The sequence below is a fragment of the Oncorhynchus mykiss genome, chromosome 10 (genome assembly GCF_013265735.2).
Source record: "Oncorhynchus mykiss isolate Arlee chromosome 10, USDA_OmykA_1.1, whole genome shotgun sequence".
Classification (NCBI taxonomy): domain Eukaryota; kingdom Metazoa; phylum Chordata; class Actinopteri; order Salmoniformes; family Salmonidae; genus Oncorhynchus; species Oncorhynchus mykiss.
The window spans coordinates 15,482,274-15,499,342 of NC_048574.1; the positions used below are offsets into that span (position 1 = coordinate 15,482,274).

The 17,069-nt window shown below is 41.3% G+C and overlaps 1 protein-coding gene across 1 annotated transcript; it reads right to left on the bottom strand.

Moving 5' to 3' along the window:
• Positions 1-8,729: 8,729 nt before the first annotated feature.
• Positions 8,730-16,863, bottom strand: sar1a (SAR1 gene homolog A (S. cerevisiae)). Its single transcript, NM_001160665.1, is given in 7 exon segments — positions 8,730-9,416; positions 9,786-9,917; positions 10,704-10,807; positions 10,915-10,980; positions 11,175-11,294; positions 12,105-12,180; positions 16,749-16,863. Coding segments are annotated over 6 exon segments (597 nt in total). The 5' UTR covers positions 12,163-12,180; positions 16,749-16,863; the 3' UTR covers positions 8,730-9,299.
• Positions 16,864-17,069: the final 206 nt, after the last annotated feature.

Below are 17,069 nucleotides of genomic sequence, written 5' to 3' on the forward strand. Positions count from 1 at the left end.
GGACAACTAGCTACAATACTGTCCTACTTTTGAGATAAGCTCTATCGACAGTCCCAAACCTGACACTGGATCTATTGTCAACACCAACCTATCACTTTCAAAGATGCCTAGGACCTGTAGCCTTCAGTCTAAGTGTTTATTAAGCTGTACAATAGTAGGTTAATAATTAATTACAGTGGGTCTCTGTTTATCATCAGGGGAGGGTATTTCAACCGGTTGCATTATCCTCTGTCATAGCCCTGGGCTTTCTCCTTCTTGGCTCTTTTGAAGTGTCTGGGCTGACAGATCTGTGAGTCCCCCTCCGATAGCGCTGTCTCCACTGTTTAAGTTTGTATATTTAGGGACGGTGTCCTCTGGGATTGTGTGTGTCCGTGCGTGAAAAAGATCCAGGCAGCATTATTCTGAGTGCCTTCACTCAAGGACCCCCACTGGCCTATCCCCCTTTCTCGAAGAGACTAAAAATACAGCGCTGCTTTTGCAGTTCCCTTCTCTATTTTTTGCTCACCTTTTCAGAGATGTTAACCGGTGTGGTGCCGCCAACAGCCACCTAGCCTCTTCCCATGGTAACAAGGAAGTGATTCTTCAGTGAGGAAGACGATAGGCTTTCACTACATGAGGGGCATTCCATCCATGCCTGTACAGTGGTGTAAATTCTTCCTACTTTGTACTTCTAGTTTGTTTATTTTTTGTCGTGAACAACAAAAGACTCCATTTACTACTGCGTCATTAATCAGGAGAGGCTCGAACCCTCTCCTCCTCCTTTCCCCACCCTCTCTTTCGTTCTCCCTATTTCTCTCTCTTTCTCTTCACTAAAGCCAAACAGAGCCAGTGATCTCATTGATGTGGATGTGTCATAGTCAGAGCCAGTGATCTCATTGATGTGGATGTGTCATAGTCAGAGCCAGTCCAAGTCTGTCCAGCCTGAAAACATTGTATATCTATTTTTGGTTACTGTGGTGCAAAATCAGTGTCGCCCCCGGAAACGGGCAGCAACCTGCCATAGTGAGTGAAGTACTGTCTCTCTGGCAACGGCTCACAGTTTCTAAATGGGCATGGCTTCAGCACATACTTCAGTACAAGGTGTACCGAAACTCACTCATCCTAGGAAGTGAGGGATAGGATCCCAGTCACATTGTGGTTTTTATATGCATATAATAAGTGGTGTGTGTGTGTGTGTTTTTATCTGCATTTCACCTAATGGAAAGTTGTTAATGTCTGAACTTGATTTTGTCATAATGATTTATTGCTAGGCAAGAAGACAGGTCTTATGTGTTTTGAAAAGACTTGGTCCGGCCTCATTCTCAGTAGTGTTGGCCCTATAATGTAGTGTTGGCCCTATAATGTAGTGTTGGCCCTATAATGTAGTGTTGGCCCTATAATGTAGTGTTGACCCTATAATGTAGTGTTGGCCCTATAATGTAGTGTTGGCCCTATAATGTAGTGTTGGCCCTATAATGTAGTGTTGGCCCCATAATGTCGTGTTGGCCCTATAATGTAGTGTTGGCCCCATAATGTCGTGTTGGCCCCATTATGTAGTGTTGGCCCTATAATGCAGTGTTGGCCCTATAATGTAGTGTTGGCCCCATAATGTCGTGTTGGCCCTATAATGTAGTGTTGGCCCTATAATGTAGTGTTGGCCCTATAATGTAGTGTTGACCCTATAATGTAGTGTTGACCCTATAATGTAGTGTTGGCCCTATAATGTAGTGTTGGCCCCATAATGTCGTGTTGGCCCTATAATGTAGTGTTGACCCTATTATGTAGTGTTGACCCTATTATGTAGTGTTGGCCCTATAATGTAGTGTTGGCCCCATAATGTCGTGTTGGCCCCATAATGTAGTGTTGGCCCCATAATGTCGTGTTGGCCCCATAATGTATTGTTGGCCCTATAATGTAGTGCTGACCCTTTTAACTGCCAGCTTTCACTGAAATACAGTAAATTAGTGGCCTTTCCAATCAACAAAGACGTATGAGGTTTGTCCAAACTCACAACCCACTGGGCACAGCTGTAATTTCAAGGTATAGTTTTGATTTAAATTTGGTTGTTGTCAACTAACGTGAATTAAACAAAAAAAGTAACCATGTCATTGGATTTAGGTTAATACAAAATTATTTTATGTTGATGAATGTTTGCAAATTAAATCTGTTTTCCACATTGATTCAACATCATTACATTACATTTTTTATGTGGAAACAACATCATTACATTACATTTTTTATGTGGAAACAACATTGATCCAATCAGTTTTTGCCCTGTGGGAAAGGTCTCTTCAAACAAAGATTGGATTTATAGTTACGAATATAAATTTTTCAAGTCTATCAGATTTTTGTCTCAACTTTTGCCTCAGCAAACAGTTAGGCTCCAGTTAAGTCAAATAACTTTAATAATTTAGTTGAGAACAAGTTCACATTTACAACTGCGACCTGGCCAAGATAAAGCAAAGCAGTGCGACAAAAACAACAACACAGAGTTATACATGGGATAACCAAACTTACAGTCAATAACACAATAGAAAAATCTATATACAGTGTGTGCAAATGTAGTAAGATCAGGGAGGTAAAGGCAATAAATAGGCCATAGTGGCGAAATCATTTAAATTTAGCATTAACACTGGAGTGATAGATGTGCAAGTAGAGATACTGGGGTGCAAAAGAGCAAACATAAAAAACAATACGGAGATGAGGTAGATGGGTAGGCTATTTACAGATGGGCTGTGTACAGGTGCAGTGATCGGTCAGCTGCTCTGACAGCTGATGCTTAAAGTTAGAGAGGGAGATATGAGGCTCCAGCTTCAGTGATTTTTGCAATTCGTTCCAGTCATTGGCAGCAGAGAACTGGAAGGAGAGGCGACCAAAGAGGAGTTGGCTTTGTGGATGACCAGGGAAATATACCTGCTGGTGCGCGTGCTACGGGTGGGTGTTGCTATGGTGACCAGTGAGCTGAGATAAGGCGGGGCTTTGCCGAGCAAAGACTTATAGATGACCTGGAGCCAGTAGGTTTGGCGACGGGTATGAAGCGAGGGCCAGCCAACGAGAGCATACAGGTTGCAGTGGTGGGTAGTATATGGGGCTTTGGTGACAAAACAGATAGCACTGTGATAAACTACATCTAATTTGCTGAGTAGAGTGTTGGAGGCTATTTTGTAAATGACATCGCCGAAGTCGATGATCGGTAGGATAGTCAGTTTTACGAGGGTATGTTCAGCAGCATGAGTGAAGGAGGCTTTGTTGCGAAATAGGAAGCTGATTCTAGATTTAATTTTGGATGGTAGATGTTTAATGCGAGTCTGCAAGGAGAGTTTACACTCTAACCAGACACCTAGATATTTGTAGTTGTCCACATATTCTAAGTCAGAACCGTCCAGAGAAGTGATGCTAGTCGGGCGGGCGGGTGCGGGCAGCGATCGGTTGAAGAGCATGCATTTAAGAGCAGTTGGAGGCCACGGAAGGCGAGATAAACCATGAATTTGGTACAAATACAAACAAATAAAATGCTCAACATAGATCATACTGAACTTCAATAGTCTCAATAACCACAGAGCCATTATTAAATATCCATACAGTATACTCATTCACACGAGTGTCATCGTCACGTTCGGACACTATCTATGGAACACTTCCTCAAACATTCCAGTCACCTGTGTAGTGTTTGTGTGTCTGGTCTCCTTTTTTTGAGCTGAGAATACGAGCCCCATGCCAGAAATACCCGTTCTCTCACCCATCGATCAATCAGCTACTGTAATAATAACAGACTGAATCCAGACTCGGAGTGCAGTACAGAGACACGAGGTCATGTCTAGCACTGTGAATGGTTGACATCTCACTGGGGATGTCATCCTTAGTTAAACATATAACACAAAGTTATAGGGAGGGACATTCTGACCAGTTTACACATGTACCGCTTTCCCCAGCGCAACGACAAATAGGAATGAAGTACCATTGTTGTCTATGGCCTGTGTAGGGTATGTATTGAGTTGACATGCTCATGTCTGTAGAGAACAAAATAAGTCTCTTTCCCACAGAATATAAAGCAGTTTATATCCACTGAATGAAGGTGTCTCTTGCGAAATAGATTTTATCTCAATGAGACTAACCTGGATAAATAAAGGTTATGTAAAAATGAAGAGAACTCCTTTCCGTTATATTCAAATATGAATTATTTCATGCAGTTAATTTAAAGGATGTATACAGTGCCTTGCGAAAGTATTCGGCCCCCTTGAACTTTGCGACCTTTTGCCACATTTCAGGCTTCAAACATAAAGATATAAAACTGTATTTTTTTGTGAAGAATCAACAACAAGTGGGACACAATCATGAAGTGGAACGACATTTATTGGATATTTCCAACTTTTTTAACAAATCAAAAACTGAAAAATTGGGCGTGCAAAATTATTCAGCCCCCTTAAGTTAATACTTTGTAGCGTCACCTTTTGCTGTGATTACAGCTGTAAGTCGCTTGGGGTATGTCTCTATCAGTTTTGCACATCGAGAGACTGAAATGTTTTCCCATTCCTCCTTGCAAAACAGCTCGAGCTCAGTGAGGGTGGATGGAGAGCATTTGTGAACAGCAGTTTTCAGTTCTTTCCACAGATTCTCGATTGGATTCAGGTCTGGACTTTGACTTGGCCATTCTAACACCTGGATATGTTTATTTTTGAACCATTCCATTGTAGATTTTGCTTTATGTTTTGGATCATTGTCTTGTTGGAAGACAAATCTCCGTCCCAGTCTCAGGTCTTTTGCAGACTCCATCAGGTTTTTTTCCAGAATGGTCCTGTATTTGGCTCCATCCATCTTCCCATCAATTTTAACCATCTTCCCTGTCCCTGCTGAAGAAAAGCAGGCCCAAACCATGATGCTGCCACCACCATGTTTGACAGTGGGGATGGTGTGTTTGGCTGTGTTGCTTTTACGCCAAACATAACGTTTTGCATTGTTGCCAAAAAGTTCAATTTTGGTTTCATCTGACCAGAGCACCTTCTTCCACATGTTTGGTGTGTCTCCCAGGTGGCTTGTGGCAAACTTTAAACAACACTTTTTATGGATATCTTTAAGAAATGTCTTTCTTCTTGCCACTCTTCCATAAAGGCCAGATTTGTGCAATATACGACTGATTGTTGTCCTATGGACAGAGTCTCCCACCTCAGCTGTAGATCTCTGCAGTTCATCCAGAGTGATCATGGGCCTCTTGGCTGCATCTCTGATCAGTCTTCTCCTTGTATGAGCTGAAAGTTTAGAGGGACGGCCAGGTCTTGGTAGATTTGCAGTGGTCTGATTCTCCTTCAATTTCAATATTATCGCTTGCACAGTGCTCCTTGGGATGTTTAAAGCTTGGGAAATCTTTTTGTATCCAAATCCGGCTTTAAACTTCTTCACAACAGTATCTCGGACCTGCCTGGTGTTTTCCTTGTTCTTCATGATGCTCTCTGCGCTTTTGACGGACCTCTGAGACTATCACAGTGCAGGTGCATTTATACAGAGACTTGATTACACACAGGTGGATTGTATTTATCATCATTAGTCATTTAGGTCAACATTGGATCATTCAGAGATCCCCACTGAACTTCTGGAGAGAGTTTGCTGCACTGAAAGTAAAGGGGCTGAATAATTTTGCACGCCCAATTTTTCAGTTTTTGATTTGTTAAAAAAGTTTGAAATATCCAATAAATGTCGTTCCACTTCATGATTGTGTCCCACTTGTTGTTGATTCTTCACAAAAAAATAAAGTTTTATATCTTTATGTTTGAAGCCTGAAATGTGGCAAAAGGTCGCTAAGTTCAAGGGGGCCGAATACTTTCGCAAGGCACTGTATAAGAAACATAGCTAAAGTTACTAAAATGGAATTATATCAAATGTGTCTTCTACGTTCAACCATTACTGATGAGTCTCATATGTATTCATGAGTTTCAATAACTGTCATCAGAAGTTTAGGAAGTTCACTATCAAATCAAATTTGATTTGTCACATACACATGGTTAGCAGATAATTGGTTAGCAGTTAATGCGAGTGTAGCGAAATGCTTGTGCTTCTAGTTCCGACAATGCAGTAATATCTAACAAGTAATCTAACCTAACAATTTCACAACAACTACCTTATACACACAAGTGTAAAGGAATGAATAAGAATATGTACTTAAACATATATGAATGAGTGATGCCCGAACGGCATAGGCAAGATGCTGTAGATGGAATAGAGTACAGTATATACATATGAGATGAATAATGTAGGGTATGTAAACATTATATTAAGTGGCATTGTTTAAAGTGGCTAGTGATACATTTATTACATCAATTTCTCCATTATTAAAGTGGCTAGATTTGAGTCAGTATGTTGGCAGCAGCCACTCAATGTTAGTGGTGGCTGTTTAACAGTCTGATGGCAATGAGATAGAAGCTGTTTTTCAGTCTCTCGGTCTCAGCTTTGATGCACCTGTACTGACCTCGCCTTCTGGATGATAGCGGGGTGAACAAGCCGTGGCTCGGGTGGTTGTTGTCCTTGATCTTTTTGGCATTCCTGTGACATCGGGTGGTGTAGGTGTCCTGGAGGGCAGGTAGTTTGCTAGAGATAGCTTTAGGTAATAAAATACAGACATGGGCGAGTTGTTGAGAAGGAAGGATGGTGCTCTCTTCATGCTGATTTAATCAGAAATTGGACAAAGGGAATATCATAATCAATGGGAAGTCACCTCTGTGTCGTACTGTATGTCCTGTGCTGTCACTATATGCGCCACAACAGTCACACTACTCTCTGCAGCAGGACAGACATCATGGCAGACTCACAGGAGTAGGTAGGAATACTTTTGGTCTTTGTATAATGAATAATTACATATTTTCAATATGGAGGAAAGACCACCAGGGTGACCCTGAAGGAGAGCCAGATGTTGGCCATCTCCCAGCCCCAGAAACATCCCCCTGGACTCCCGACTGGGCAACCCTGTGAGGGGGTGGTGGAGGTGGCAGGGCCGAGGTGACCAGAACAGCCAGAGGCACTGTGGGAAGTGTGGCCACATGTTCCTGGCGGTAATTCCTGGCTGTTTTCTCCCGCCATAGCAGTGGGACTGTGCATGGTTGTTAAAGAGGACTGTTGTAAGCAAGATGAGGACACATAATTGATTCATTTTTATTTTAAAGAAAATGGAAATCACTGTCAACTGTATATGTTTAAAGAGACTGATGGGAGTATTCACAAGAGACAGTAGCATAGTGAGAGAGAAGCTGAATCAGGCAAGTCTAAAGAAATGTGTAAAAACACTTACATTTGTACTTAAACTGTTTGATACTGTATTTGATCATTTGAAAATTGCATCACTAAAGAAGCAATGTTTACCTATCAAATATATTGTTTACTGACTACCTGTCTGAAATGTAATTTAAAGGCTACCGTTAGTCCAACATTTATCAGTTTTCTGCCTTATCAGCTATGCCCTCTAGTGGACTAATGTGGCAACGCATCGGCATGACCATGTACTGCTGCTAACTGTTGTGTCCACACCCCTCCGCAAATACAGGTCAAATCATATTGCCCTATACTCGTCAACAGTTCCCCAGGGTAAACAACCAAATGATCTAAACCACCTTGTGTCCCCCCCCCAAATGGCACCCTATTCAGTACACCACTTTTGACCAGGTCCCACAAAACTCTGTTCTTTTATATTTTACCTTAATTTAACGAGGCAAGTCAGTTAAGAACAAATTCAGCAAACTATAGAGAATAGGGTGCCATTTGGGACAGATCTATTGTCAGTAGAAAGTAAATCATGTTCCTGGTCTATTGGTATACCTTGATAAGAGTCCATCAGAGCAGAAAACAGTTGTGTAATTTCTTGCAAAGTCAACCGACTGAGCCACACCAAAATAACGGTTGGTTACAGACCACTGTTAATTCGGTTATTCATTGCAAATGTTTATTACAATTTATGATGCAAACAGTAAGTCTCTCCCTTATCGGAACAGTTCATGGAATATGAGGAAATGAAAACACCAAAGGGCAGAACAGGAAAAAAATGACAGGTTTTGAGATAAGCACTCAATTCCTTACACTGTAATTTGGCATTTGCTCCCTCGTTGTACTTCTGTATATGGTCGATAAAAAACAAAGAACAAGGCATGCATAATAGTTTTATAATGCACATTGATCAAGGAAACCACTTATTTAAAAAATCCCATATGGTCCCTTTCTGCTAGGTTTTCACTCGTGGACTATTCCTCATATCTAACTTGGACACTATATTCATCCTGTTCAGGGTCAGTTTCCCAAAAGGATGTTATGTTTCTAAGGTGAACCTGGGCCCAGCTCTGCTTGAGGGAACTCATCTGGCTTTCTAACATTGCCAACTACTGAGATGTTACATAGCTCCAACCACTTTTTACTGCATATTATCATCAATCATTTCATTCACAGTTAAATATCTTTCTGATCTTGTCTGCTAGCTAACAATTTGAACCTCGTACCCCAGAGAGATGGTTATATAGCCAATATTATTCCTTTTCATTCTTCCAAATTAAAATGTCCTCTCCCATTGTCGTATATGGTCCTTTCGATCTTACCACAGCATGTCGACCCCCAGAGTTCCATGCTGCCTACAACCCATTGGCCTACCTACACTCCAGTCTTGGAGCATGGGACTAGTCCGTGTCCACAGACAACACATTGCTGTTTGGAAATGGGATTACCTTAAATGCCAATACAAGTGACAAACTCTTAAGAAATGTAACTATTTCCAATACATTAATGTAGATCAATGCAGGGCTCGGTTTATTATAAGAAAATGACACAGCCAGAGAGACGGAAGTGTTTTCTTTAAGGTGAGTGCTGCTGTCTACTTGGCCACACTTCTTACTATGTAAAAAATATAGGATGAAGAAAAGACATTAATGAAACTAAACACGAGTCATGTCTGTATGTTGCCTTTCCTGTTAAAAAAGTGTAGCGATGTGTACAACTAATCAGCTGTCTCACTGCTCAAAATGTGTTGGAAGGTGGCAGATTAGATTAATTTACAGATTTACAATTATATACTGCATTTGTCACACGAATAGATGGAAACAAAATAGAAAAGATTAATCCGCTTGAATTTTTTTTTAACACTTCTGCAGAACCAATGCTATGTTAATTCTCTTGGGAAAAAAAGAGACAGTGTAACCCCAAAAAAGTGTTCTGGAGACCAATAAAAGTCTTGGGTTCAAGTTGTACTGTTTTTTTCTGGTGGCGGAGGCAGACTTTATAAACCAAACATGGGACTGAGTATGGTGGCGGTAGAAGTGGGGTGTCTCCCTGTAGCACCTCCTGGTGCCGGGGCTCTAGTCAATGTACTGGGAGAGCCAGCGGAAGCCCTCGCCGTAACCCTGCCTCTTCAGCACGCTGCACATGAACACCTCCAGTGGTCTCGTGTTCAGCTCCTTCATGGGAATGTTGCCCTGGAGACCAGACAACCATTGTCAGGGAACCACATCATTAAAATGTATGGTTATTCTAAGCAGCTGTGGGGCTCCGTTTGTTTTGTTCTTCTGTTCTAAAAACCTTAACTACATCAGAGGTGGCCTTTCAACAGGATATTGCTTTGGTTAATGGTGGGGCCAGGAGCCGACAGGGTGAAACTGTAGGCCCTAGTTATAGCCATGTCTTGTCCCTATGAGCACATATAGACCCTTGAATGGATGAGGGTTTGTATAATTCTGAAAACAGGTGCACTGTTATTTGTTGTAGAGTTCAGTAGTTCTACTGGGAGGAGAAGTGGGTGGCACAGTAGTATCAGAAGATGTGTGTTCGTGCAGGGATCTCCTTACCTTGCCTGTTGTCTGACCATATAATCCAAACATCTCACGTAGTTTCTCCTCACTGACGGCTTCTGTTTTGTCAATCTTGTTGCCGAGGACCAGGATAGGCACGTTTCCAATGGTCTCATCTGTCATTAGAGCCTGCGTGGATCACAGGACGGAAATGTCTGGTTAGTTATCACAATAGTCCACTAAACATCTTCGACATTATCTACCTGTGAAATGGCAAGGCATGCCTTCATTGCAACTGAAAATTGTATATTTTTATTTTTACCCCTTTATTCTCCCCTATTTTGTGATATCCAAATTGGTAGTTGCAGTCTTGTTCCATCGCTGCAACTCCTGGTCAGACTCGGTAGAGGCGAAGGTCGAGAGCCGTGCGTCCTCCGAAACACAACCCTGCCAAGCCACACTGCTCGCTTAACCCGGAAGCCAGCTGCACCAATGTGTTGGATGAAACACTGTACAACAGGTGACTGAAGTCAGCTTGCAACTCGTTAGAGTGCGATGGGACAAGGAAATCCGGCTGGCCAAACCCTCCCCTCACATGGACGACGCTGGGCCAATTGTGCGCTGCATCATTGGTCTCCCGATCACGGCCGGCTGTAACACAGCCTGAGATCAAACCCGGGGCTGTAGTGACGCATCAAGAACTGCAATGCAGTGCCTTAGACCGCTGCGCCACTCGGGAGGCCCCTCAACTGACTAACTTTTAGCAGATATCATGAGGGTTCATGAGACTTTAGGAATGGTAAAGAAACCATTCTTTCATCAAGCATATAAAGAAATGAGTATGAAACAAATTAACTGCTTATGAAAAGGCCATCTTTTCATAGAACATCTTTGGCATGGTTTAAGTTGAAATGTGTTCAGTCCTATCCATCTTATGAGGTTTTTCCAATGTGGTTGTAAATCAATGACACTCACATCAAGTTCTGTTTTGGACTCTGGCAATCTAGGGATGTCGATGCAATCCACAAGGAAGACGATGCCGTTGATGGCGGGGAGGTAGTTTTTCCACACTCTGCGGGCTTTGTGAACATTACGCACAAAATAAAAGAGATTAGTGCAGTTTTTCTGGGATACACAAATTAACTAATCAATTCTCTCTCACACACGGGCAGTCGGGCACACATACCTTGTGCATGGCCTCCAAGGTCAAAGGTGGTGAAGGTCATGCCAGCGATTGTCAGTTCTTCCGAGGCTGGTGGGTAAAATGGGTCATGTTTACATTGGGAAACTACTAGACAAGCTCAGTCAATTGAGTAACCATCAAATAGCGCTGCCTTTTATGAACAGAGAGGATGATCCATACTTCACTTGATTGTCAAACCATTAGGTCTGTCAAGAAGCAGGATTGAAAAATGATAAAAACGTGACTATAAAATATCTACTCACTTGGATGTAAAGTTGGCACATGCTGTCCCAATCTGTCATCTTTGAGCATGTGCAGTAGCGTCGTCTTGCCAGCATTGTCCAGTCCAAGAAATACTAACTTGCCCGATTTCTTGTACAGTCCTAAAATGTCATTTAAATGTGTTTCTGAACATTTTTTGTACATTGAAAACAAAGAAGCTGTGACTTTATCACCTTGTCCTTTTGAGACCTGTTGTCTGTCCTTTGCCTAACAATGTATTCACAATTAAACCAAATCTTTGGAAAGTCTAAGAAATAAATCTTCTCACCAACAAAAGAAGTCAAAGTTGAAAGTATCAAGTTAAAACAGGTGTGCATAAAATATAGTGAACCAGACTTTTTATCTGAGATTCAAAATACACTGCTGACCTGCACTACCACACACAAACATTATACCTAGAGCCCTGGATGAATGCCTGTCTTTTCTGAGTCAGCTCTTAGGCCTCGTCATCATCATTACGCAACACCAAGAGAACCTCAGCAGTACCTGTTTAACAAGGTAAGCAGGAGTGCCACCACACCTCTCTGAGATAAGAGCTAGCAAGTGTCACAGAAACTAGAGAGGGCTCTAGAGGGAGGCTAAAGGGAGTGGTAGCAGCAGCCTGAAGTGAGCTTGTTTGTGTTTCACTGTAGCTAGGCAGTGGGCACACGTTGTAAAACAACACATAGGCCTAGTCCCAGACTACTCAAATCACCAGCTACCATGTTCAACCACAAGAGGGACCATATGGATTTCTAGGAACGACAGACAGCACCACACTTGTTGTCAGTCTTTACAACAAGTGGTAATTAGGAAATACGAAAAATAAAAGTTATCAGTACAGAGTAACTTGAGATCCAGCTTCCTATTCAAGCCATTCAGACACCAGACAGTATTGAAAGTGGAATAGGTGATGTTTACATGGTACTTACCTAGAAACTGCAATACGCTACTGAAACCACTATAAATCCAATCAAATATGAAGGACATATCCGGAGCTGGTGAATCCTGTAAGAAAGCAAGAACAGAAGTGATGAACAGGCATGCAAGTACAGCACATGACAAAACGATTGACTGATTACTTGGCTCTGTAAACTTCCTTTGACACATGCACAAAAAAACATTAGGCCTAGTAGAAGCTGTTTCCTAAATCTCAAAGAGGGAGATGATGTAATCAGCCACAAAGACAGCGATCCTGAGTGGCGCAGCGGTCTAAGACACTGCATAGCAGTGCTAAAGGCATCACTCCAGACCCGGGTTCGATCCTGGGCTTGTATCACAACCAACCGTGATCCGGAGTCCCATAGGGCGGCGCACAATTGGCCTCGCGTCGTTCGGGTTAGGTGAGGGTTTCACCATGTAGGCCATCATTGTAAATAAGAATTTGTTCTTAACTGACTTGCCTAGTTAAATTAAAGGTTACATTTTAAAAAATCTATTAAAAATCCAACAGTGGATTTTAAATATTAATTATTTATCCCCGGATTCCAAAACTGTTGATAATCATCAATCCATATTACAAGTCTAAGAGTTGGCTACGTCAACCAGCAGAAGTATCAGTGACACAGGCAAAGTAACAAGACACGATTAGGATAGTATATTTGACTTTCCAAAGATAAACTAACAATTAACCAAGAGTCTACGACCTAGAAGACAATACAATCCCTGCTATCAGAGTTCAGCCTGAAGAACATGGTACATGTTGCACAGTTGCAAGGAGAGAGGCCCTCCTATCTGAAGGATTTAGCCACACGTGATAAGAACCATGACAATAATTGGCTCTCCTCAGGAAGTATCATCTTGTTCCAGTCGGATTAATTGGACAGAAGTACATGCAGTTCAGACCAATCTTCACACTGTCTCTTTCCTAACAGCCAAAACGTGTGTTCCTGAACATAGCCTTAACAACACTGACTCAGAGCATGCTGAAGTGGACCATGGGTCTTAGTTGGGATAATCCCAACCCCCACCAGATTTTGTTTGCCAAACTTTATCTTATTGTACTTTCCATGACAAAAGAACAAAGATTTCTGCATAGCACATCCGTAAAAACTGTTTGACTAAACAAACCAATGACCATCTAAAAGTCCTCTAAAATAAGTTTGTCCTCTAAAATAAACTGCAATTCACACTCAAAAGGTCAGTTACCCTTGAATATCTTATTCCCTTTCCTATTTTTCACTGCAACAAATGAAACGTGCTCTAACATCTACACATAAACGCTTCCTTCAGTGAGCACTGAGCAGGAGAAAATATATCTGGGGGAGAAAAAAAGAAAGAAACGTGGCTGGCTGAGGAGGCTATTTTCCACCGCAATTCCACGACACCAAGACTTTTGTCTCAGCACTCAGACTCAACTCTCTCCCTAGCTAGTGTGGCACCACAATGTGCCAGGTAGGCTGGCCAACCTGTGGCTCTAGTTACACAACATGCAAACAGCTCCAGGGCTAAAGTATAAGGGAGTTAAAGGTCAAGACCATGCAAATAGCTTCTACACCTGCATTGTTGCTGTTTGGGGTTTTAGGCTGGGTTTCTGTACAGCACTTTGAGATATCAGCTGATGTAAGAAGGGCTATATAAATACATTTGATTTGAAATACAGCTGAACTAGGCTACACGTCAGCAGGAGCTCTCCTCCTGGCTGGCTCCCTGTGTGTGACGTGATCCAGCAGAAGATGCTGGTCTAACAGTGTAGCCAGCAGATATAGGCTAGTGGAGATGTATCATCTAGCTATCAAAGCAAGATAACAGAGCCCTACTCTGAACAGTTACCTTGATTACTTTAAGCTGGCGACCATACCATTCTGATTTTAAATGACTACTGTAGTCACCCTGCATAGAGATACAATATATTTAGTATTCTATTGTGTTTTAAAAAACTGGAATCCTTAAGTCCTACTATTTCTTCTCAAGCAAGGGGTGAGGCCGATGACAAAGGACACCATCAAGCCAACTCCTTGAATGGCACACTCCAACCTATTTATATGTACATTACTGTATTACATGTGATATTGTTTTTCAACAGGAAAAGTTTTTAAAAAATAGCTAGAGTGTACCTCTAATGGTGAAACAGCCATGTAGGTTTGCGATATTAAAACAAAGAAGCTGCAAACAATGAACAAACACTGTTTTATCCCACTTGGACATCACTGCACACGCGATAGGTGAGCCCAATATCTATTTCAAAATGTTTTTTGCCCTGCTGCACGGCACTCATCAGCTTGGGGGGGGGGTCTATGCTGACATATGGAATTGCTTTAAAATGATCCTACCATGGATCACTTGGCTATTTGATATTTGACTTAGAATTTTAGGACCCCTTTAGGTATCCCCCATAAAAAAAATATAAAATATTGATTTTGGACTTTACTACTATAGCCCATAGAAATGCATTTAATAACACATTCATAAATAGCCAAAAAGACAGTCAAATGTTTTATCATAAGGAATAGGGTTTTCAAGTGTCTGTCCTATATCTAGGAGATATAAGAAAGCTCATGGAGTAAATAAATATATATGACAGATATTTAACCCATTTTTGGGGGTAGGCACAAAACTACTTTATTTATTTAATTTTTATTTCACCTTTATTTAACCAGATAGGCTAGTTGAGAACAAGTTCTCATTTACAACTGCGACCTGGCCAAGATAAAGCAAAGCAGTGCGACACAAACAACAACAGAGTTACACATGGAGTAAAACAAACATACAGTCAATAACACAATAAGGAACAAAATCTATATACAGTGTGTGAAAATGAGGTAAGATTAGGAAGGAAAGGCAATAAATAGGCCGTAGTGGCAAAGTCATTACAATTTAGCAATTAAACACAAGTGATAGATGTGCAGAAGATTAATGTGCAAGTAGAGATACTGGGTTGCAAATGTATATTAGCGAGCAGAATAGTGTCCAACTAATTCACCAACTACACCCCCATACACTTTTTTACCTAGTACCAGTTACCTTCAGACGATTCCTGTGACACTCACAGAACCAAACGGAGAGAACCTCCCCTTTCCACAGTGGGGTCACATTAGTCTGCCCAAACGGTTCCGATGCTACAAACAGGTTGGCACCTCGGCGGTACCAACTTCAGCCGAGTACCATGGGGCCAAACCGTTCGGACGCTACAGACGTTTTCATGAGAAGACAGACTGTCGGGATGTTTCATGGTCTGACAGCTGTATCTCAGCCACCTAACACTGCAAATGCAGAAAGCCACCATAGGCAGAAGCGGTGGATCTCTAGCTTAAACTGGCAGATTTTGATAGTATTTTTTACATCAATAGAGTCTAGGGGGTTAAATAATGTTCTACTTAATTATTTTAATTCCTCTGAACATCACAGTCCTTTATGTCATTGATCAATATAAACCCAACAATAATATTTAATGCAACCGTTTTCTACAGTTTGGACGAATGATTACACCCCAGACTCCCTGACAGATCTAAATGCCAGCCCAGCTGGCTCGTGTTCTCACCTTGTTGCTCGAGCCTCTCAAATTGAAGGATTTGAATTATAAAACGGAAGCAAACTACAGGTTCTGACAGCTCGCTATAATTTACATACACTGATCAATCAAGTCACCGTTTTCTAGACCTAGTAGAAGTTGAGGTGAGAGCAGATAGCTAAAAAATAGCTGCTATAAATGGGGGAAAGGTAATGTTACTGGGATTAAATTCAGTGTAGTCCGTATCAAACTAATCTGAAACATTTAACATTGGCAGGAATTGGAAGACAAAGGACAGTCACATAGCGGAAAACCTGGTAATAAACATGTATTTGACTGATTTAGCTATTTATAATCAGCGAGCAGAAGTGTCCAACTAATGCAAGAATTCACCAACTCACACACAAACAATGTGGATTATGTCTCCGACACCTATCGATTTAGATTTTTTTTTACTACAAATAAAAACAATTTGAGCTCGAAATGGTGGCTGTCCGTAACATTGAATTTTAATTTACGATGCAAAACCGTTATGATTAATAATATAGTTATGACGACTATATCCAGCTGGCTAACTAACATTTGATAGCCAAGCTAGCTAAAGGATAGCGAGCTGTGAGTCACAAATTGTACCTTTAGCTGGCAGCGAGAATATGTTTTGTTGTTCACAATTGTTGTAGCTTGCTAGTTTGCTAACTAACATTAAAATCTAGCTACAGTAGCGTTGACATAGTTACACAGGTAAATTGCTATTAGCTAAATTAGTGCATCTGAATTCATAGATACGTGTCAGTTTCATAGATAACTAAGTTATAGTAGCATCGAGTTAATTGCAAACATAAGGAAGCGCTAGGTGTATTGACAGTAAAGCTGTTTGTTACAGCTAGAGAACATAGCAATATAAAAATGCACATACAAATGGGCCTACTTTAAGGTTACCACATTACATGTCAAAGTAACTTGAAATTGTTCATTAGCTACCGTCGGCAATTTGATTGAGGGTTCCTGACCGACTAACTCACGTTAGCATATACCGTTAGCTAGCTATCCGCGCTAGCCTTAATACCGAACGTTCAAATACACTTTCGCAAACCCAATATTTGAAATAATTTATGCTTACACTTACCCGTTATCTAAGTGTAGATCAATTGAGGAAATATGTTTGCTCTTAGAATCATGAAAATTTGCTTTACGGTCAAATGAGAGCACGCAATTCACGTCTTCTTCTCCACCTTCGCGTTATGTTACAGAGCCACGACACAGCAATGCAACCTGTGTCCAATAACTCTCCAGGCCCAGGCATAGCCGCTTCCTGTTTATGTTTCACAATCATCTTTCCGGTAGGGGAACATAAATGTGAACCATATTCTAGCACTTATGTCATCTAAACGTGTTAACACAGAACACATTTTATTTAAATAATAATATTCATCCTGCAATGTTATTT